Consider the following 23475-nt stretch of genomic DNA (forward strand, 5'->3'; position numbering starts at 1 on the left):
AGTGTAAAGAATATTTATAGTGGTTCAGAAAAACTTCCACTCCACTCTAACCCTTAAACTCAAGGAGATTATCACTATGTATTTTGGGTTACAAGTGAATTAGAAGCCTGTAGCCACTTTCTGAGGGTCATCCTGGAGATAGTCACAAACTCCTTATCGACTTATCTTTCAGTGCCTGATCAGAGCAAGCTAATGGTCAATTATATCAAGTCGCCTTGCTAGGATGATCTCTCAAAAGTTCCTCAACCTGGAAAGATGATGTTTGTTAGAGTGTTAGTTGAACTTTTAAAGAATCAAAGAGATTTTTCTTTGAGCTTAGAAGACTAGATTTTGCAATGTAGTAATTTTTCTCAATAGCTTTCAATACTTGATCACAAGAAATTGTTTTTCCAGCCTCATTTTTTTTTTTTTTTAATAAAAAGAGAAATTTTATTGACGGCGAACACTCTGATGGGTAGCAAACCCCCGAGAATCGTACATAAGAGCCACCTTGGCATTTACAGGTAAAGAGCTAATTGAATAATAAATTGTTGATGATTGAGCATTGAGACCAACAGCCGCGAGAGCATCGGCAACTTGATTAGCCTCCCTATAGACGTGCCGAATCGAAGAGTTCCACGAAGAGATGCAAGCACGAGCATAGTAAACTGCGTCTCTCATCCTCCATGGAACAGCTGCCGCAATAGAGGACACTAAGTGAGCAAGAGCTTGCGAGTCAACTTCGACCAACGCTGGAAGCAACACCATGGCTTCGCACCATTGTAGAGCCAGCCTCAAAGCACACGCCTCCGCTTCCAGTGCAGAAGAGGCGGACAAATTAAAGAACAAACCAGCAACAAGGCCACCGCGAGAGTCTCTCAAGCACGCCCCACCTGCCGCACCAGCGAGGGAAAAACTTGCATCTGTGTTGAGCTTCAATCTCCCTGACAGCGGCACAATCCACTTGACCCAAATGGACTGCATTCTCGGCGGCACATCAAAACCGGCTATCAGTCCCGCTGCTAGAAGGAAGCTGTCTGAAGAGCCATTGCCATGGATGGAGGTAGCAAGAGAGATGAGCCGCGACTCCCGACTTATACGTTTGATCAGACCTGATGGTGAGAAGGTCGAGCCATCGTGTAAGCATTCGTTGTAAGCAATCCAAATAAACCAGAGAATAAGGCACGGCAACAGACACACAATGCGGCGCACAGCGGAGGTGGAAGAGGGTAGCAGCCACCAAGAGTGACAAGCTGCTCGAACTGAAGCTGGAGAAGACAAAGATAAGCCGAAGAAGCTAGCAAAGTGGATCCAAACTGTCCGAGCTTTGCTGCAAAGCACAAGGCAATGTTCCAGGGTTGCACACGCATTAAGGCAGAGAGGGCACCTCATTTTCTTCAATTACGAAAAAGAATTCGGCATTTGTTCATGAATCGTAATAAAGATTTTGTCTCTTGATTTATTTTATTTCCTATGCCGAATAAAATCAATCTCACCTTTTTATTTCGCTCCTATTCTCCTTTCTCAGAAAAAAGGGCACTTGGACCAAAGTAAAAGATTACTTCGTTCTTTATAGTTATTTTCTTAATCCGTGAATAGGAGGATACTCTGGATCAGGATCGTGGGGAGTACTTCTTGATTATTTCTACTAACTTCAAGTCCCCATTTGAATTCCTTATATGTAGAGAAATATCTTGTTGGATAACTTACATAATCTTTATTACAAATCCTTTGTGTATCTTGGTCTTCCTACCCATCCACTTGTTTTTGAAATCTCCTGTTATGGAAATACATCTAGAATATATAGATAGTAAAAACTCGATACAGTTGATCTTTGAAACCCGCTTCCGGCTATGATGACTAATCCACCAAGCTTGGGGGTAAAAAGCAAACATAATAAAACTTTATATGTTTGCTTTCTAAGGTTGGGTCTTCATATTATAGATGAGAGGGGTGAGTGCCAACTTGAATTTTAGTTTGCACACGTTGTCACTCGGTAAGTGGTAGCCGTCCAAAATCTGTCACAATTCTCAAAATCCGTTGTCAAATCCCTTTACTTGTGCAACTTGTGAACCATAGGGTAAAGACTATTTCCATATTCGTGTATAAGAACACTTTGGTTCAAAAAGCATCCCTTACTTATCACCAATTTGTCTTGTGCGTAGACTTGTAGATGTTAGACAAGTTGCAATGTGTCTAATAGCTCTTTTATTTTTCCTCATATGACATTCTTCCCAGGATGATCTTCCATGAAAAGGCTTCATTAAAGACTTTCTGTAGGTTGGTGATAGTGAATAATATTCTTGATAGAACATTTAAGACATCGTTGACTTGATTCAAAAGGTCTTCTTCCGGTTTTCCTTTACCGAAGTCTTTCCTTCCAACCGCCTCTTTCTGAAGCCGTTCCTTCCGATTCCTCTTCTTTCGAAATCGTTAATCCTTCTGGTTTCCTTCTGACCAGATATTGGCAATTTCCGTCCACTTTACGATGGTCGAGAATTTGAACATTTCCAGCAGTGGGTACTAAAGCAAGAGGCTTTGAGAAAATGGAAGGGGTTACTTAACTGGGAAGGAGCTTCCCCACATTCTTAATTCACATAACCATGAATATTAATTGCTTATTTGGATTAGCTCCTTTTAGGAGTTCCTTTACTATCTTGCTTTTTATTTATTATTTATTTTAGAGGCAGACCAACCTTGAAAGGCAGCCAGCTTGATTGCCTTTTTTCTACAATTCATGGTATAATCTTGTCCTAACCAAGCTAACTCAAAACTACAGCGCAGTTAAAAATCAATTTTTGACTTCAATTCGGATAGATTCTCATCCTCTAATAATGGGAGAGGTTTAATATGGATACTTAACAAATATCAAGAACAGCTTCAACAGTATAATTTGTCAAATCATATATACAGGCTTTTGAGCTCAACATTTTACAAGGAATGTATATTTTTATGCTACTTCATCATAATGGGTATTTCTAAGGATACTAAGCTGATTGAGAAATTGCATCCTGCAGATATTTCAAGGTTCTTTGATGTTGTTGGAACCACATAAACCAAAACTCAAAATGGTCTTCGGTCACTACTTGCACGTACTTCTCTGATGGATTCTTCAAATTCTTACTTTCATTTGCTCTTTTAATTTTTGCAATTGGGATTAACACCTTATAATGCACTCTCTTTGACTTCCCACTACAAGAAGAGACTCTGATTGATCTCTCACTAAGAAAACCAACCTTCTCAGTAGAAACAAAAAGTAGGCCAGCCAATGGACCAGCTGTTGTTGATAAACAACATTGAGAAACCTTCAACAGTTTTTCACCTTCTCTAGCACTGAAGTTCTTCTTGAACATCTTTTGAAAGCCACCTGCTCGGAGAAGCTTTGCCCCTAGTATCAGCTTGCCCTTCACACTGTCTGTTATCTTTAAGGAGGTAGTAGTCTTACCATTTCTTGTTTTTGATGGCTTTGAAGAGAGAGACAGATGGCATTGGGTGGCAGAATCTGGAAGAGCCCATTTTCTTGAGCTTTGATTCAATAAAACTGCCCAGTTCATTGGAACCTGGCTCTCAATTCTTGATTTGATGGTCTGATTTTGCTTCATCTTTGACAAAATTTTCTTCTTTAATTAATTTGTATTGGCAAGGATAACAAGAAATTATCTTTGCTAAAGGGTGAGTATCTAGACTTTAAATGATGAGCTGCTTTGTGGGATAAGTGATTCTTTCACAAATAATGTGTATTTATAGAGAGTTGGTGGATCTGAAGTTTCAGTCTGACGAGTCAGATTTATGTCATCATGAGACAAAGAAGTCAGAATATGACTATAAACCTTTTTAGAAAAGATATCATACATATTATTTAAAAGATTACAGTCGACATTAGCATTACATGATGAGTCAGAAATCATACTAGTCCCTTTGTCAAAAAGGTAGTTGGGTGGTGCCTGCTCTTAACAGGTAGATCAGATGATAGGTTGACTCAGCATTCTTATGTTGATAGCTTGCATGTGATGTAAGTACTGTTGGGTAGAGGTCGGTAAAGGTCAAATCTATCATCTGGTAGATGGGAGATTGTTGGAATAAAAGGCTTAAAAAGCGCCACGTCTAGCATTCAGCATCTTGAAATTAAAATGTGTGGCGGTATAAAAAAATAAAGTTGTTCATTTAGTACTAGCTATATTTTTCGATGTAGTGGTAAATGTTTGATCCTAAATAAAATCTTTGTTTCATATATTGGGCTAGGTAAATTTCCCACATGCTAGCAGGTGAGGTCAGTCAGAAGTTGTGAAAAAGCAGGTGTTTGAATGCTTATCTGCATCACCACCATCTAAACTTACTTTTCTCATATTTTGATGTGTAAAGGTGTAATTCCACTAGCTAGAGGTCCCTTATCTTTGGTAGCAATTCCAAATTTAGTTCCAAACTATTGTTTTTATCATTTTACATTCCAGACTATCATTTTTTTGGACACTTTTGGTCCTTACGATATTTCTATTTTACGTAAGGACATTTTTGTTTCTTCATATTTTTCTTTTGTTATTTTTTCGATTTCAACCGGTTTAATAGATTTAGGACTTCACTAAAAATCGATTGAAAAATATGGTTACTAAAAATCAGAGGTTACCTAAAGTTCTAAACCAATTAAACCGGTTGAAACTATAAAAATAACAAAAGAAAAATATGAAGTAACAAAAATGCCCTTACTAAAAATAGAAAAAATCATAAGAATGACCAAAAGTGTCCAAAAAATGATAGTCTGGGATGTAAAATGGCAAAAACGATAGTCTGGGATGTAAAATGACAAAAACGATAGTCTGAGACTAAATTTGGAATTGCCACCAAAAACAAAGAACCTCTGGTAGAATAAACTCTAAAGTAATATGCTAAATTGATTCACTAATAGTTCATACAATTTAACCATTTACTCTTTTTCATTTTTGTAATGAGTTAATACCCAAAATTGTCCTCGACTGTAGTGGTTTTTCTCAATTTCGTCCTAAACGACTTTGGTGACCTAATATAGTCCCAAACTTTTGTGTTTCGCTCAATTTAGTCCTCCGTTTGTTATTCCGTCAAATTGGTGTTAAATAAAGGGACAATTCAATAATATCAATATTGACCTCTCTTTACTTTCAACCTGCGAAGTGAGAAATCTCTCTTTTTTACACGAATTACACCCAGAGTTACTCTCAGATCTACGAATCAAATTTTATATTCGCAGCTTTAGAAGTGATTCTGGGAGTAATTCGTAAAAAAAGAGGGATTTCGCACTTCACATGTCTATGAATAAAGAGATGCCAATATTAGAATTACTGAATTGTCTATTTATTTAACAACAAATGGACGGAATAACAAATGAGGGACTAAATTGAGAAAAAACACAAAAGTCTGGGACGAAATTGAGTAAAAACACAAAACTCTGGGACTACAATAAGTCACCAAAGTCGTTTAGGACAAAATTGAGAAAAACCACTATAGTCGAAGACGATTTTGGGTATTAACTCTTTTTGTAATTGGGATTAACACCTTATAATAATTAATAAGCCAATTCCTTGTTGGCTAAGTTGATAAATGGCCAGTAGTATATTGGAAGCATATTCCCTTAGATTCTTGTGAACATCTCTGATTTTAATTTGCCTCATCTTTGTATTCCTTTTTCTTTTTATTGACAATGATAGCTAGAAATTATCTATATATGTTAAAGCTAATTAAGGGTTAGCACTTACAAGTGTGCTGCTTGCTAGTCTGGGATATGAATGAAAATGCATATGAGAATCTCCACTATAAAAACTTTACTTGTCTAGTTCTTTTTGTTTATGTTTCTTTGATGTGTAAAGGTATAATTAAGCTGTAAGACAACTAACTATCCAGATTAAGGATCCTTATCTTAGATTGTTTTTAATTTGATGACAACATTAACACATCATCCTCTAGCTCAAAAGTTTTAATTTAATTAATCCATATTCAACTTGAATTCTGTGAAAAGAGAATATGCTGATTTGATCCTACAGGTGCCACCATTGCTACATTATATTATGTCACTATTCACTAATGTTAATTGATTTCTACAAGAAGATTGATATGCCCCAACAATGGATGTAAATGATGCGGGTGTTCGGTAAATAATTGTTAATTAGCTGATTGGGTTAGTAAGTTTGACTAATTGATAATATTAACTGATTGTAAAAAGATGTTTGCTAAATTAGCGGTTAGCTGATAGCTAATTGCATGTGTTGACTATGGGGGTATTTGGTAAATGGTTGTTAATTAGTTGATTGAGTTAGTGAGTTTAACTAGTTGATAACATTAGCTGATTGTAGAAAAGTGTTTGGTAAATTAGCTGTTAGTTATTAGCTGATTACATACAAAATTGCTTTCTCAAAAAATTTATCGAAAGTTGAATTTTAGCATTTTGGAGCAATAAGTTGTTATAAAAAAAAAACTAGTTAATCAAACACTCATATTGATTGTTTAACCAAGTCAAACAGCTAATAGTGGTCAAATAAGCCAAAATTGGATGATAGACTAATTATTTTACCAAACAGGGCCTATGTGTGTTAGTAAGTCAGTCAGTTACTATATAAAGAGCCATGGTGCTGTGATTAAAATGTAAGAAGTTAGCATTTTCTCTTACAATTTTCTTTTCTATATCCCGTCTGATATTTCTGGTACTTTACTTTAAAACAACAAATTGGTATCAAATCATTTTTTTTGAGGGACCTATGAGTTGAGTGAACCTAAACACAAACTCAAAACACTACAAAAATTCATAAACCCAATAACCTCTTCAAGAATGGATATTGAAAACAATAATTTCTCCCAAATTTCACCACCAACCTTTGATGGTGAAAACTACCAAGACTAGGCTGTTAAAATGACAGTCCACTTGAAAGCATCAGATCTTTGGCAAGTTGTAGATGAAGACTATGATGTGGCTCCACTGTCTGCAAATCCTACAATGGCTCAGATGAAGCTAGATGCACAAAGAAAGATATTGAGGCCGGAAGTCCAAAGCTAAGGCTTGCATGCTCTCTGTTGTTTCAAGTTCTATATTTACAAAAATTATGAACTTAAAGACAACAAAGGATATATGGGATTATATGAAGAAAGAGTACCAAGGAATAAGAGAACCAGAAACATGCATGCAAATACTTAATCTAATCAGAGACTGAAATGACTCCAATATGCTCCTGAGCATAACTAAGAAGTATGAGTCAAAGATTTATTCCTTGGAAGAATCTAAGGATGTGTTAAGCATATCCTTGGTAGAATTGGTACACGCATTGTATGCACCAAAACAAAGGAGAATGTTGAGAAACGAAGAACCGATGGAGGGTGGTTTTCAAGCAAAAGTAGAAGGCTCAGGAGTCAGGAGGAGGAGGTAAAGATAGGAAGAACTTCAAAAAGAAAATGGCTGACAATGTTAGGAACTCTTGTATTAGGATTTTGATGATACCAATGTAACTTAGAATGTAGACCCCTAACTTTTGTTATTTCCATCGCTGCTTTCGTTCTAGATGAAAGTTGCCATAACTCATTTTGTAATTCATGTTAAGCTAGACAAACACACAAAAACGAGTTATGTTTCTTAGTTGGGTCTGTCAAAGCGAAAAGAGACAAAGAACACGAGATCAAAGGCTTCAACAACAAAAGATCACCTCAGGTTATCAACCATCTCGACAAGACAGTAACCTTTATGAAGATTTATCAAGACACTCATTCTCTCCAATAACGAGAAGAATGTCTCTACTGTCTGAGTTGATTAACCACCATAGGGACAAAAAGGACCTTAAAGTGTGGGACACATATACCCAGGAGCATTAAATGAAGTTGTACTATCCTTTAGAAGCTAAAAGACAAAACCCTAAGGTTGTTCATGTCTTCAACGGCTACATGGTACAAACCGCATTAACGGAGCATTTATTGCGCCAAGCTCCCCGGTCCTTACCCACTGGATAATAGGTTTGAAATTTCATCTCCCTCCAACGGATGAAATTTTCCATACCTATAAATACCCACCTTCATCAACTAAGAAGGTGCTGGTTCTTTTCACTCGATTAATACTTTAAAGCAAAAGCTCTTATACAAGCTCACCTCCTTACCAAGCTTTTGTGAACCAGTTTTCAAGGCGTGAAGATTTTCAAAGAAGTTCATCAATCTTCATCTTCCACCTTGAAGAATTCTTGCAACTTGTACGAAGCAATCATCCTTCATTCAGTCAAGACTTCACCGTGTTGGAGAAATCAGAAATTACTTTCTACCAACCTCAACTCTGAAGAAGACGTTGATAGAGGCGAAGTAAACTCACGGAGTTGAAAAACCTACAGGAAGCTGTCCGACTTAGTGATCAAGGAAGCTTTCGTGTATATTTGTACTAATGAGTGATAGTGCAAACCTTCCATAGGTTGTGGAAGAAGAGTGGAGTAGGCAAAGTTGGCCTAACTGTTATAATATTATTATTATAATTATTATTAAACCAAGTAAATGGGAATAAGGAGCAGTTAGTGGAGTTGTGTAATGGGAATGTGGCAGCACTACATGAAAGCTATGTGGTACATGGGGAGCTTTACTTCCCTAAATTTATACTTTGTTAGTTTTGTTGTTTAGTATAAATAGTCTTTGTATTCAGGCATTTTAAATCATTAATTAAATCACTTATCCATTCCTCTCTCTATCTCTTTTCAATATATATAAATATAATATATAGATATATTATATTTAATATATATTATAGATATATTATATTATATTTAATATATCTAACATTTGGTATCAGAGCCAGTCAACCTTTCAACCCCGAGATATTTCCCGTAGTGAAATATGGCTGCAAATTTCAATATTGTATGGTCGGGTCCCAAATTGGACGGGAAACTCGATTACAATTATTGGCAAATTATGATGTCCACCCATTTGAAAGCTCAAAATCTTTGGAGCTTTGTTGATCCCGGTCTACCCGAAGGAGCTGATGCAGCCCAAATACGGCGAGATCAGTTGGCTTTGGGTCAGATTCACCAAGGTGTTCATTATTCCATTTTTGGGCAATTAGCTCGTGCTCAAACATTAAAACAATCTTGGGACATCTTAAAGGTGTCGAACAAAGGTGTCGATCGGGCACAAAAGTCTAAGTTGCAGTCGTTGAGAAGGTTTTATGATAATTGTGAGATGACCTCTACAGAAACAGTAGATGCGTATTTCACTCGTCTTATTAATATGGTGAATAAGATGAGGTTATAAGGAGATACGATTGAAGATGGTGCAGTGGTTGAAAAAGTTTTTCGAACTATGCCGATGAAGTATGACCATGTGGTGGCTTTGATCACAGAGTCACACAAAACTGAGCTCTTATCAATTGCAGAGCTGAAAGGTATGGTAGAAAGTCATATTGACAGAATTGCGTCAAAATCGGAACCACTAGCAGAAGAAGCTTTGAAGAGTCAAGTCACCCTTAATGTGACTGGCACTAATCAAAGAGGTGGAGGGTTTGGTAGAGGTCGTGGAAGAGGAAGAGGAGGTTCTGGTGGAAGAGGTCGTGGTAACTTCAACCAAGGAGGAGGACGTGGTAACTCCAACCAAGGAAGAGGGGGAGGTAATACCAAACAAGGTAAATTTCCATTTCATTGCTACAATTGTGGCAAGTATGGGCACAAGATTGCAGATTGTTGGTATAATGAAGACAACAATCGTGGAAATCAAGCAAACATTGCTGAAAATACTGCTGAAAAGTCTGGTGAGAATTCTGAAACCTTACTCTTGGCCAGTGATAGTTTTTCTGCAGATAAGAACATATGGTTCTTGGATACTGGGTGTAGTAACCATATGTGTGGGAAGAAAGAATTGTTTTCTGAACTGGATGAATCAGTCCGGTCTGAAGTGACATTTGGCAATAAGTCAAAAGTGCCAATTTTGGGAAAAGGTATAATCTCTATTAAGTTGAAGAATGGTACTCACAATTTTATATCCGATGTGTTCTATGTTCCTGAACTACACCAAAATTTTTTGAGTATGGGTCAGTTGTCAGAAAAAGGATATAAGATACATATTGCTAAGGGGTGTTGTACCATTGCAGATGCTAAAGGAGTTTTGATTGCAAAGGTAAATATGTCCCAAAATCGACTATTTCCTTTGAAAATTAAGCATACTCTCCTTGCTTGCTTTAATTCTGAAGTTTGTGATGATAATTGGTTATGGCATATGCGATTTGGGCATTTTTATTTCTCTGGATTACACTATCTTGCGAGAAATGAACTTGTTTCTGACTTATCTGTTGTGAATGTCCCTGATCGTATATGTGAGATTTGTGTGATTGGGAAGAAGCATAGAGATCCATTTCCTGTGGGTAAGTCAAGGAGAGCCACAAAACAGTTGGAGATTATTCACTCAGACCTGTGTTCGTTGGAGGTTCCCTCACATGGAGGTTGTAAAGTACTTTATTACTTTCATTGATGATTTCAGTAGGAAAACATGGGTTTACTTTCTGAAGCAAAAGTCTGAAGCATGTGATATTTTCAAACAATTTAAGGCTTTTGTTGAAAAGCAGAGTGGTTATGAAATTAAAATCTTGAGAACTGATAGAGGTACAAAATATATTTCTTGTGATAATTTTCTGAAAGAGAAGGGCATTCAGCACCAGATGACAGCTAGATACACTCCACAACAAAATGGAGTGGCTGAGAGGAAGAATAGATCTATCATGGATATGGTGAGGTGCATGTTGAAATCCAAGAATCTGCCTAAACCTTTTTGGGCAGAAGCTGCTGCTTGTGCTGTCTATGTGTTGAATAGGTGTCCAACTAAAAGTGTCCGTGATAAGACACCCGAAGAAGCTTGGAGTGGGAGAAAACCCTCTATCAAATATGTCAAGGTTTTTGGATGTTTGGCATATGCACGTGCCAGATCCGTTGAGAAAGAAGTTGGATGATAAAGGTGAGAAGTGCATATTCATTGGTTATAGTGACGCTTCAAAGGCTTATAAACTATACAATCCTGAAACTAAGAAGGTTGTTATAAGTCGTGATGTCACTTTTGATGAATATGGTGCCTGGGATTGGTTAGCTAAAGATGAAAGTTCAGTTGTTATTCTTGTTGTTGAAAATATTGTTGATGAGCAACCGATTCCAGATAATGTCCAGTCTCCTTCATAGCCAGAATCGTCAGTTCGACGATCTCAGTGCGAGCGCCACTTACCAGCTCGCTTGCAAGATTATGTTTTGGGTCATGATAATGACATGTCTGATGAAGAGATTGTTCAATTTGCTCTCTTTGCAGATTGTGATCCTTTAACTTTTGAGGAGGCTGCTACAGAAACTCATTGGCTTAAGGCGATGGATGAGGAGATACGTGCCATTGAAAAGAATGGTACCTGGGAGTTAACAGATTTACCTCCTAGAAAGAAGCCAATTGGAGTGAAGTGGGTTTACAGAACGAAGTACAAGTCAAATGGAGAAATTGACCGTTTTAAGGCACATTTAGTAGCAAAGGGTTACAAGCAGAAACCAGGTATTGATTATTTTGAAGTTTTTGCTCCTGTAAGTAAACTTGATACAGTTCGAATGGTTATTTCTCTTGCTGCTCAAAATGATTGGAAATTGCATCAAATGGATGTCAAGTCTACTTTTCTGAATGGTTTTCTTGAAGAAGAAATATATGTTGAGCAACCTGCAGGATTTCTGAAGAAAGGGGAGGAAAATAAAGTGTACAGGTTGAGAAAAGCCTTATATGGCTTAAAGCAAGCGCCAAGGGCGTGGTATGGTTGCATTGAGTCATTTTTTGTTGAAAGTGGTTTTATGAGATGTCCTCATGAGCACACTTTGTATGTCAAATGAACGGATTCTAGTGATATTGTGATAATTTGTCTATATGTTGATGATCTGGTTTTTACTGGAAATAACTTGAAGCTAATCTCAGAATTCAGGGAGGCACTCATTAAGAGGTTTGAAATGACCGATATGGGCCTTATGTCTTACTTTCCTGGCCTTGAGGTTGTTCAGATGGATGGTGGAATCTTTATTTCACAGAAGAAGTATGCTGCTGATATTTTGAAAAAGTTCAAAATGGCAAACTCCAAACCAGTTTCAACGCCGTTAGCTGAAAAGTTAAAGGTGTCCAAAGATGAATGTGGTAAAAATGTGAATGTTACAGCTTATAAAAGCTTAATTGGGAGTTTGAGGTATCTGGTGGCAACAAGGCCGGATATTTCTTTTGGAGTTGGAATACTTAGCAGATTCATGGAGGAACCAAAAGAATCCCATTGGGCTGCAGCAAAGCGAATTCTGAGATATGTGAAAGGTACGAGTAATGATGGAATTTTTTACTCCACTAATGAAGATGTGAGACTTGCTTGGTACACCGACAGTGATTGGGCTGGAGATATTGAGACCAGAAAAAGCACATCAGGATATGCCTTCTATCTTGGTTCAGCCATATTTTCTTGGTCTTCAAAGCAGCAGCAGATTGTAGCACTTTCAACCGCAGAAGCAGAATATATTGCAGCAACAAACTGTGCTACTCAAACAGTTTGGCTAAGGAGAATTTTGGAGTTCCTACAACACGAGCAGGAATCACCTACAACTATTTTTTGTGACAACAAGTCAGCAATTTCGTTGTCCAAAAATCCAGTCTTTCATGGTCGCAGCAAACACATTGATATCAAGTATCACAAAATCAGAGAGTTGGTTGTTGAAAAACAAATAAACATTGAGTATTGTTCAAGTGAATGTCAAGTTGCAGATATCTTTACGAAGCCGCTGAAGACAAAGACATTTCTCAAGTTGAAGAAGGAAATTGGGATGGCCAATATATCCAACTTGGTTTAAAGGAGACAACGTTATAATATTATTATTATAATTATTATTAAACCAAGTAAATGGGAATAAGGAGCAGTTAGTGGAGTTGTGTAATGGGAATGTGGCAGCATTACATGAAACCTGTGTGGTACATGGGGAGCTTTACTTCCCTAAATTTATGCTTTGTTAGTTTTGTTGTTTAGTATAAATAGTCTTTGTATTCAGGCATTTTAAATCATCAATTAAATCACTTATCCATTCCTCTCTCTATCTCTTTTCAATATATATAAATATAATATATAGATATATTATATTTAATATATATTATAGATATATTATATTATATTTAATATATCTAACACGAACCACTATAAAAACTCTCGTCTCTCTATCTTTTTACTTTCGTGCTTTACTTTCTAGCATTGCATTATCATTCGTCCAAACCGAAAGTTATCTTAAAACTTCAAATTGTGCAAAGCAACTAAAATCAACTTAATCTATCCGCTGCGCTACAACCCCGAAAGGTTGCTATCTGCCAAAAATCGAGAAGAGTCTATTCACCCCCCCCCCCCTAGACTCTCGTTCTAACCCTACCGGGACCAACAAGTGGTATCAGAGCCAAAACCTTGATCGGTAAAGGCTTTGCATTTACTGCCTGGTAGATCTCTTATCAAAAGGTTACTGAAAAGTTGCATATTTTCAGCTTTGCACATTTTTCGTAAAAATGGAAAAAGATCATGTTAACCATTCGAAGAAGCTTGCTTTTAACCTCTCCAAGTTTGATGACTAGAAAGTCAGAATGCAGGCTCTTCTCTCGGTAATACATGACGAAATATGGGATGTAATAACCACAGGACCAATCACCATCATGATGGCGAATACACAAGCTGCAGCACAAGGAGCAGGTGCTGAGCAGATGATACCAATGCCCAAGTGTCAACTCACCTCGGAGGAAAGAACAAGAGCGAACTTGGATAATGTAGCATGAAATATTCTCTACAACTCTCTCGACGACTCCTTGTTCCCCAGAGTCCAAAAATGCAAAAATGCTATAGAGATCTGGAATGTTCTGATGAACCTGGGTGAAGGAGACGAACAGGAGAAGGACAACAAATTGACAGTGGCCATGAAGAAGTTCGAGGACTTCAAGATGTTGCTGAATGAAGCTATCACAGACATGGAACTAAGGTTTACCAGGCTCATGGGTGATCTGTCTGATCTCGGGAAGGAATTATCCGAAAAGAAAAAGAACCTAAAGATCCTTCGTGGCCTACCAAAGTCTTGAGAGATGAATGTCACAGTAATGAGAGATCACCGAGACATGAAGACCACAAGCACAACCAAGATCTTTAGTGATCTTAAGGCTTACGAGTTTGAGCATGAACCAAAGGATGCTGATGAACCCGAAACAAGAAATGTAGCTCTTGTGGCCAACCAGCAAGCATCAACATCAAACAGGTCAAAGTCTAACTCTTGTGAATTTTTATCTGATGAACAATATGCCTTATTTGTTAGGAAAATGAAGAGGTTTATGAGGAAGAACAACTTCCAATATTTTCAACGTTCGAGACACCGAAGACAACACGAGAGTTCACCTCAAACCTCAAAGCAAGAGACATCAAATTCGCAATTGCTATGCTACAATTGTCGGAAGCCAGGACATTTCAAGGCGAATTGTCCACATCCAATTGTGAATAAGCACCAAGATGGCAATGCTATCAAAAACCCATCCAAAGAAGTAGGAAAAAGCTACAAGAGAAATGACAAGCCGGAATTTTCGAACTCCAGAAACGAAAGAAGAAGAAGAAAAGCTATGTTAGTAAACGAAACATCTGACACTATCGAAGCCGAAAGCAGTTCATCAAGTTCAAGTTCGGATGATGATAGTGCTGAAGAAAAAGGATTTCTATGTCTGTTTAGCCAAGAGTCAGATGAGCTATGCCTTATGGCCGATGATGATGAGGTAACTTCACAATCATCCTCTTGTTATTCAGCAGAGTCTAGTTCTATGAGGAGTCAAGCTTCCAATGAATCAGTTACCGAAATGATGAGGGAGTTCAAGATAATAAAAAACACATACTCTAAATTAAAAGGGGAGAACTCTCGGCTTATGATCAGCTACAATGCGCTAAGGCAAGTTCGAATTGAAAACATAAAGCTAGCCATTGCTAAAGATCAACTTGAGAAAAATGTTCTCTCTCTAAAAGAGTAGTGTACAGAAAGAGAAAAGAGGGAGCAACAATTACGTGAAATCTTAAATTCATTCAACAATTCGTCCAATCTAATGGATCGAATGGTGAACGGATCAAGATTGCCCGGGGAAAGAACGTGAATTGGTTTTGACCCCAGCTCCTCTTCACAAATCGGCTTGAACAAATTCACCAATGCTTACTCTCGGGAGAGTTTTCAATCAGCATTTGTTCAAGGCCCCACCCAGATGTCTAAGCCTATGACGAAAGTTAACAGTGTCGCTATGCCACAATCAACAAGCCAACCGAAAGGAAAGGCTGTACAACGAATTGAGGATCCTAGAGTTGAAAAATCCTTCAAAGGCAATCCTAGATATAGATATGTCAAAAGGAATGAACCAAATGGCAATGGACAAAATCTACACCATAAAAAAAGTCAGCCTTATAAGGATATCCAATCAAGGAAAATACCTAATGTTAACCAGAGGCAATATCGTCCAAAATCTACACGAAAGTATCCTGCTCAAGGAATCCCAAGAAATGGACAAATTAGGCAAAACGAAAGATCCTTCAAAAGATCTGGATATGGCAATGGATGGACTGGGCCATCAGAGGAAGATTGGTTTGTTTACCCAGAACCTCTATCAAGAGAACAATTTGAGAAAATACATCTGCGTAAACAAACTAATTATTTCAAGCAGTATCATAATCCTCCTGAAGAATATTTTCGAGAGAGATACAATGCTAAAACCTTTGCCAAGATCAGTTATGATTATCGCACATCTAATGGATATAGAGGACCAAGGATGAGTCAAGGAAACTCTAGGTTCATGTGGATCCCAAAGTTGACATCTAACCCTCAAGGACCCGTAACTCAAGGGGTACCTAAGAACGTACAATCTTTCTTGCAGGATAAACAAGTCATATGGTATGTTGATAGTGGTTGCTCAAGACATATGACTGGTGACAAAGCAATGTTGAGCAACTTTAAAGAAGTTGACGGACCCAAAGTCATCTTTGGAGGCGAAATGAGTGGCAAAACTCGTGGAACAGGAGACATCATCAAAAAGGGAATAACTATTCAAGATGTATCGTACGTCGAAGGGCTAAAATTCAATATTCTAAGCACGAGTCAATTTTGTGACACAGACTACAAAGTCGAATTCTCAAAAGACAAATGTAGTTTAGTCAGCACGAGAGATGGTGAAACTGTTCTAACTGGCCAGCGAAAGAAAAACATGTACGTAGTTTCTTGGAATTCATCTAACACTAACGTTTGTCTTGTTGCTAAGAATAATGCAGATTTAAGCCAGGAATGACACAACAAGTTGAGTCACCTAAATCTAAAGACAATCAACAAGCTTGCCAAGAAAGATCTCGTGAAAGGCTTACCGAAAGCATGTTATGTGAAAGACAAGATATGTGAAGTGTGACACCCCAAAAATCCACATTCAATCCATGGATTAATTGAGTAATTAATCCTATTGTATTTGAGGAATTAATTCTTAAAATCCTGATTTTTAATACTCAAGAACTAGTATTTGACTAGTCAACCTTAAAGTTGTGCTTGTACCTTGAGCTTTGAGGGGAGTTCCTTTGTTCCTTACACTTTCTAAGGATTAGTAAGGGTATTCTTGTCTTTTCACCAAGAGTTAGTATTGTAACCTAACCTAGAAGACTTCTTCATTTCATTCCCTACAATTCTTAGAAATTACTTCTACCTTCTCTCTAGAAAAGAAGTGTATCTTATTCTCCAAGCCAAGTTGAGACCCTTGTCAAGATTCCAAGATTTGCTTCCAAGATTCAACCTTTCACCTATTTGGGCATCTAGGAGGGTAAGATCTAAGTTCATCTTGTGTTTTTTGTTCCATCTTAGTTGTCTTTTTCTTAAAGGTAGGATCTTTATGATCTTTTGGTTTAATCTTGAAGTGGGTTTGGAAAGTAAGCCTTGTGGAGAGCTTGTTGTGGTGTAAAGTGAAGTCTTTTTGTCTTCAAGAGGTAACCCATGCTCTACAAAACCTATTTTGCTTACCTATATGTGATTTCTTGGATTCTACTTGTGTTTTTCTACGAAATGTGAGGGTTTATGCATTTATCTTGTGATATTGCATATCTAGAGCTTGTGTTTAGGGTTCCTTTGTGCCATTGCTTGGCATTTTCCATGGTTCAAGTCATTTTGTTGTATTGGGTGAGATTTGGCATGTTTTGGACTTGAATTTGTGTTTGGAGAAGAAAATCCCCGAAGGGATTATTTTGCCGAGGAGTATGTACCCGCGGGCGGAACGGCGGGGAGATTCCTACCCGCCGCCCACCCGCAGGTACAGAGGCTTGTGGGTAGTGTACCCGCGGGCGGAATCACGGGTAGGGGCCTACCCGTGGGTCCACCTGCGGGGAACACTGTGGTGTTCGTTCGGGATTTGTTCCCCGTGATTTGTTTGACTCGGTATTTGGTATTTTGACTTCCCGTTGTTCTTTTGTGGAACTATTTGAGTGTCTTCTTGATGTTTCGTACGTCTAGAACTATATGGTAGGTATCCGTGTAGAACTTTGGTGTCTTGAATCGTGCGAAGTGTTCAACATCGTGTTTCGTTGGACCGAGAGGTGTCTTGTGTGTTCCTCGAAACTATCTTGAGTTTCTCCGTTGTTAAGCATGCTAGTTTATTGTCTTAATGCTAGCGTGTGTGTTGTTTGTACCTTCCGATTGGTTGATGATAACTTGTGTTATTCATCGTTGTTGTCGTTGGGCTGTGACCCATTCCTTGATTGAGTATGTTTCATACCTTCATTGTGACCCGTTGTTTGACTCTTGTTAAGTTGTGGTGCGTGTGTGGCTTTACCTGGATTGCACGATTAGTGGTATGGGACACTAGTCACCAAGGTATTGCAGCGGTCCTCGTGGTGGCCGTGACGTGATTATGGAGCTGTGGCCTGAGTGATGGGTCCACGTTTTTGGGGGATAACATGTGTTATCCGGGCATGTGTTGACGTGAATTGGTGGTTTCGTTGGTGGTCATTGGTGGGGGACGACGGTCCCGGGGGAATAAGGTTGGACTAAGAAGTACAGGGGTCTTGGAGGTAATGGTTGGAAAGAAGATACAAGGTTGGGGGTAGCCATAAGGTTGGAACAGGGCATAAGGAAGGCATACCAACTCGTGATGGGTGATGTTGCGAGGGCTTGTAAAGCCGGCGTTGTGTGTTCTTCTCTCATGACGTGTGTAGTCACGGAGGTTTGTGTTGCTTTGGCATGTGTTGCCGTTGGGTGAGTCTTTATCTTTCGCATTGTGGTTAACCTTTGTGGTTTGGGATGTGTTTCCGTGTTATCTTTGAGAGTGATGAGTCTTGTGTTGACTGTTGATCTTGGTTTTGACTTATATGTATATGTATTCCGTTTCGAAAATGGTTTTTATGACTTATATCTATCTACATATGATACTTAACGGTATTGGTGGGTTACCAGCATTATTCGCTGACCGGGCGTCGTCCCAATGTTTATCTTTGTATCTTTCAGGTGATGTTTAGACGAGCGCGATGTCTAGAGCCTGGTAGCTTAGCACCTTTATCCTTGCTTTTGTGGCCTGTGCGCCAATGTAGTTAGACTGATGTTTTGGGATAGATGTATACACTTGCAGATTGTTTGCCGTAGCGTTTACCGTGTTTGGTAGACGTGGCATGACACCCCGTTGGATTTCTTTTATCCAGTTCTCATTTTATCTTCCGCTGTGCTAGTTTTGTTGTTAATCTGCATGTGTTAAGGCTTTTTATATAGGTATTGTTTAGGGGGTGTTACATGAAGCATGTCAAAAAGGGAAACAAATCAAATCATCCTTCAAATCCAAAGACACGGATGCAAACTCTCGACCTTTAAATCTTCTACATTTGGATCTCTTCGGACCAGTTGATCCAGCAAGTCTAAGTGGGAGAAAGTATAATCTCGTTGTAGTAGATGATCACACGACATATACTTGGGTACTCTTCTTAAAGAAAAAGAATGAAACAGAGATTGTTCTACCAAATCTCTTGAGACAGCTTCAAACAGAAACGGAAGTCAAGATTATCCAAATAAGATCTGATCAGGGAACTGAATTCGTTAACAAAGTTATCAAAGATTTCTGTGGACAAAACGGCATTTTTCATCAACTATCGGCAGCATGAACCCCTCAACAAAACGGAGTAGCCAAAAAAAGGAACAGAACTTCGAAAGAAGCCGCACGAACAATGATTGCACATTCGGGTTTACCAAAGCGGTTTTGGGCCGAAGCTGTAAACACAGCATGCTACACACAGAATTGATCCTTGATCAACAAGTCACACAACAAAACCCCATACAAATTATGGAAAGGTAAGACACCTAGCATTGGCTATTTTCATATCTTTGGTTGCAGGTGTTTCATTCACAACAATGGGAAGAATCATCTGAAAGCTTTCGACGAAAGAGCGGATGAAGGATTGTTCATGGGTTACTCCTCAGTGAGTAAGGCTTTCAGAATTCTAAACAAAAGAACAATGGTTATCGAGGAAACCATACATGTCAAGTTCGATGAGCAATCTGAGAAAAGTCCTGTTGGCATTGAATCATCTATCAATCCAAATCAAAGCTCTCAAGAACCAAATGAAGAAGAAATTTCAGATGATGAAGATATTCTATCCTCCTACACGAGATATCAGTTGAAGCCCTCTGAACCCGAAGTTTTAGCTCAAGAAGGTGATGGCATGCAACAAAATGTTCCTGATACCCAGACACCATTTGAACCTATGATTTATGTTGAGTTACCTTATATCCCTGAGATGGACGTACAGAATCAGCAAAGTTCGTTTGAACCCGATCTTAGATGGTTAAGAGACCATCCCCCTGATCAAGTCATAGGGAATATCCAAGAAGGAATAAGAACTCGGGCCAACGTTCATGAGAACACTAGTACAAAATAGAGCAAAGAAATCTTACTTTAAGCTACCCTTCTTTAAACAAGGGTAGTGTATTATTTTTAAAAAAAGAGGCGGTGGCATAATTGTAATTAAATGAATAAGAAACCGCTACCCTTTCTAAAAGAAGGGTAGCGGTTTAAAAATAAAAAAGAAGGCGGAAAGAATTTCCGCTGCCCTTTCGCGTAACAAAGCAGCGGAAACGATATTATTAAAAAAAAAATTAAATTAAAGAAACATAACCCTCCTACAACGCGTTCTCCATCCTCTCACCGCTCAATCTCACAACCAAGGCGCGCTTCTGCAAACCTAACCTCGCGGCCGGCGAGGACACGACATCTCGCTCGATCTACTCGCCGCATCTCCGGCGAGGACATGGCCTCGACCACCGTCTCATCGTCGATTCACCGCCCCACGACCTCATCCGCCGTCTCCACCGCCACAGGGTCGCCGGCGCTGCTTCGAACCACCGCTCCAGCCGCTGCTTCGTTTAATCATTTCATCATCTCAGGGGCAGGGGCCTGAAAATATAGTAGAGTGTATAGAAGATGTTGAAAAGGCAAATTCTGAGGTTAGAATTGAAGTTATGACTCTTTCATTCATTCATTCTTAATTTCTTTTTTTTCTTTTTTATTAGATGCTGAACTTAATTGTGTGCATAATCTGTTACTCCGTATTATTTAATTTTTTCTTAACCTCATTTGTTTTCATAGATAAAAATGGTAGAAGATGTTGGGGTTGGGAAATTGAAGTCGTACATCCACAATCCACAAATTAAAGAAAAAGAAAGATACATTGAAATATCTGTTAAAGAGGCACAAGACCAGAAGTAGTTAGTGGCTCTGAGGACCAATTCAAGTAGATTTCAGCAAAATGAAATGAGGTTAGAAGCTACAGCCTACAGCCTGCCTCATTCATTCATTCATTCTTTATTTTTATTTATTGGATACCCACTGTCTTTCCAAAATTTATTTGTCACTACTTATTTCTCTGTCTCATTTCATTTTGTCCATTTTGCATGATATATATGTTTTTTCATAGGAAGAGTCTGTCAGAAAACTAGTTGGCCGGTATGTACAGATCGAGATGACGAGATACATAGCTGCTAATTAATAATTTAATTGAGTTTAGCATTGAGATGTTAGTGAAGGATGGATCATGATCCGACTAGATTTGTTGTTGCAAACTCACTTAATGGCAATCCTGAATGTTGCAGAGTATTTACTGCTCAGAAAATATGTTCTCTTTGAGCTTTTTTAACACATTTTTTAACCCAAACCAAGTACTACATACTTTACTAAGTACAAACACATTTTTTAGGTTTATGTCATTTTTTAGGATTAGCCTATGATTTTGTAGTTTGTATTTCAACTACTGTATTCTGCTTATTTTATTAACTCAAGTAAGGATGAAGGAGGAACTCTAAACTGCTAGCCCCTATACCTTTAATGAACTAAGGACTTGTTAGACTACAACTGTAGGGTTTATGTGTCAAATAAAGACATGGTCCAATGCATTCTGAATTTGCTTATGAGACTTGCAGTATTTTTATTCTATACTTTTAGCACCAGCTTGATATGAACTTAAATGCTTATGTAATCAGAAGTCATGAACTTTATATATGTTTTGACGGGTTATAGCGGATGTTCTGGAGTTTGATAAATGTATCACTTTAGAGTTCTTTTCTTCCGTTTCTTATAAACAACACTCACAAATCTGTACTAGTGAACGATGCCTCCACGTACTGCCGACGCCTCCGCCACTCCCATCGACGCCTACACATTTCCGGCCATGGGCTAGGTAATTCTTAGCTCTTAATTAACTATCGTATGAATCTCTGCCATTGTATTTCGTCATATATATGACATTCAATGCTCAAAGCTAGATTCATCCTTTTTTTTTTCCAGAAAGAAGAACCGAAGAAGGAAGGTGGGGAGAAAAAGTGCGGCAGCAGCGTCGCCACTGTGAAGGCAACCACCGTCGTTTTAAAGGCCGATTTGCATTGTGAAGGCTGTGCCAAGAAAGTCATTAGACGTTCTATTCGACATTTTGACGGTAATATTTGTTCATCTACTTGTGGGAACCAGTTAATACTACAATTAACATCATACTTACTATTGAGCCCGAACCATATGAAGAGGGTGTGCACCTGGTTCAGGTAAGGTTATCTTCACTTTGCTTCTAGTAAGACTATTAAAGTTTTATTCTTTGAACTGGAATGGAGATATGGACCTGAGTTCTGATATTCATCTTATATTCTTATCTTGAATTGAACTTATAAAAGAATATTATCCTGCATCAAACATACCAAATACTAGTATCATTTTTTTTTAGAAATCTTTTACATTTTCCCTCATTCAGTCTTTTGCTTACACCATCTTGTGGTCATTGATATATTTGATAATGCATTCGGGCAGGGCAGCGGCAAGCTTCTAGTCTTGTGCTTTATTAAGCTGTTTACTTGTTTTCATAAATATTGCAGTGTTTTTCTTGATTTTCTTGCTTTTGTAAATGTTGTTATCTTCTTACTGAAATTCCAGCAACCATTGATACTTTTACCACTTATCTGTCAAAGACACAATGCTTTATAACCTTTTAGTATAAATGGCTAGGTGAATTATATAATTTCTGACATACCACTGTCTACTTATCTTCATAAATACTACATTGATATTCTAATTTGTATTTTTCTAGATTCCAAAAGTATTACTGTGAAAGTCCAACAAGCATTGATACTTTTCATACATAGCTGTCAATGATTCTGTTTTGTAGCCTTACAGTATAAATGGTTAAAAGGATTTATAATTTTGTATAAATTGCATCTTCATGTTCTTTTAAATTATGCATCAAAATAATACAATGATTTTGACACTATTCCAGTCATTTTCAATCAGAAATCTTACAATGTTGAAATTTTCAAATTTTATGCAGCACTATCGGGGAAGGTTGTCCAACATACTCTGGTAGCAATAGGACCATGTTGATCTTATTAGGCATGACTTTCTTTCCCCTTTAATAGGGAAGTTGGCATGGAATGGCAACTCCACCATGCAACCGAGGAAAATTTTATTGCAATTGTCTGTTCTGGAATCTCACTATTCAAGTTCATATCAGATTCAATAATAGGTTTCCAATCCCTTTGAATATTTGATTGTTTACTAACACCTCTTTGCTTATTATCCTTACTGATATATACTTAGTTCCTTCCTATGATAGAAATGATGGTTATTGATATATAGTTCCTGCATCCAATAGAAGATATCTCATCAACCACACATCATATTCATGAATTTAAATTTTGATGCAGCTGCACCATCTAACACAGCTGTGTCATCTGGTGAAAAAACTGATTTTCTTAAGCTTCATAATGGCAGGTATCTAGCTTTGCTTTGCTGATTTGTCCTTCTCTTCTTTTCTTTATTTGATCTCTTTGTTTCAATTATTGTTTTATGCTTGTATTTCACGAGTTGCATGACATCTGCCATTTATGTAACACAATATGGTGAAAAAATTTTACTTGATCAGTTACAAGTAGTGATATATGTATATTTGGATGACCAACAATGCAGCATTTCTACGGATGCATTCACATGAGCAGTTTCATA

General features: G+C 37.9%; 2 protein-coding genes across 2 annotated transcripts; one reads left to right on the forward strand and one right to left on the reverse strand.

The window, feature by feature from the left end:
* Positions 1–2937: 2937 nt before the first annotated feature.
* Positions 2938–3675, reverse strand: LOC109162611 (GEM-like protein 4). The gene has a single exon (XM_019311291.1). It carries the CDS (start codon positions 3579–3581, stop codon positions 2967–2969), a length of 615 nt encoding a protein of 204 aa, XP_019166836.1. The 5' UTR covers positions 3582–3675; the 3' UTR covers positions 2938–2966.
* A 10389-nt stretch (positions 3676–14064) lies between these two features.
* Positions 14065–14973, forward strand: LOC109162635. Its single transcript, XM_019311323.1, has one exon. The coding sequence runs from the start codon at positions 14065–14067 to the stop codon at positions 14971–14973; it is 909 nt and encodes a 302-aa protein (XP_019166868.1).
* The last annotated feature ends 8502 nt before the right edge of the window (positions 14974–23475 follow it).

Source organism: Ipomoea nil, unplaced genomic scaffold (assembly GCF_001879475.1).
Source record: "Ipomoea nil cultivar Tokyo-kokei standard unplaced genomic scaffold, Asagao_1.1 scaffold2957, whole genome shotgun sequence".
NCBI lineage: Eukaryota > Viridiplantae > Streptophyta > Magnoliopsida > Solanales > Convolvulaceae > Ipomoea > Ipomoea nil.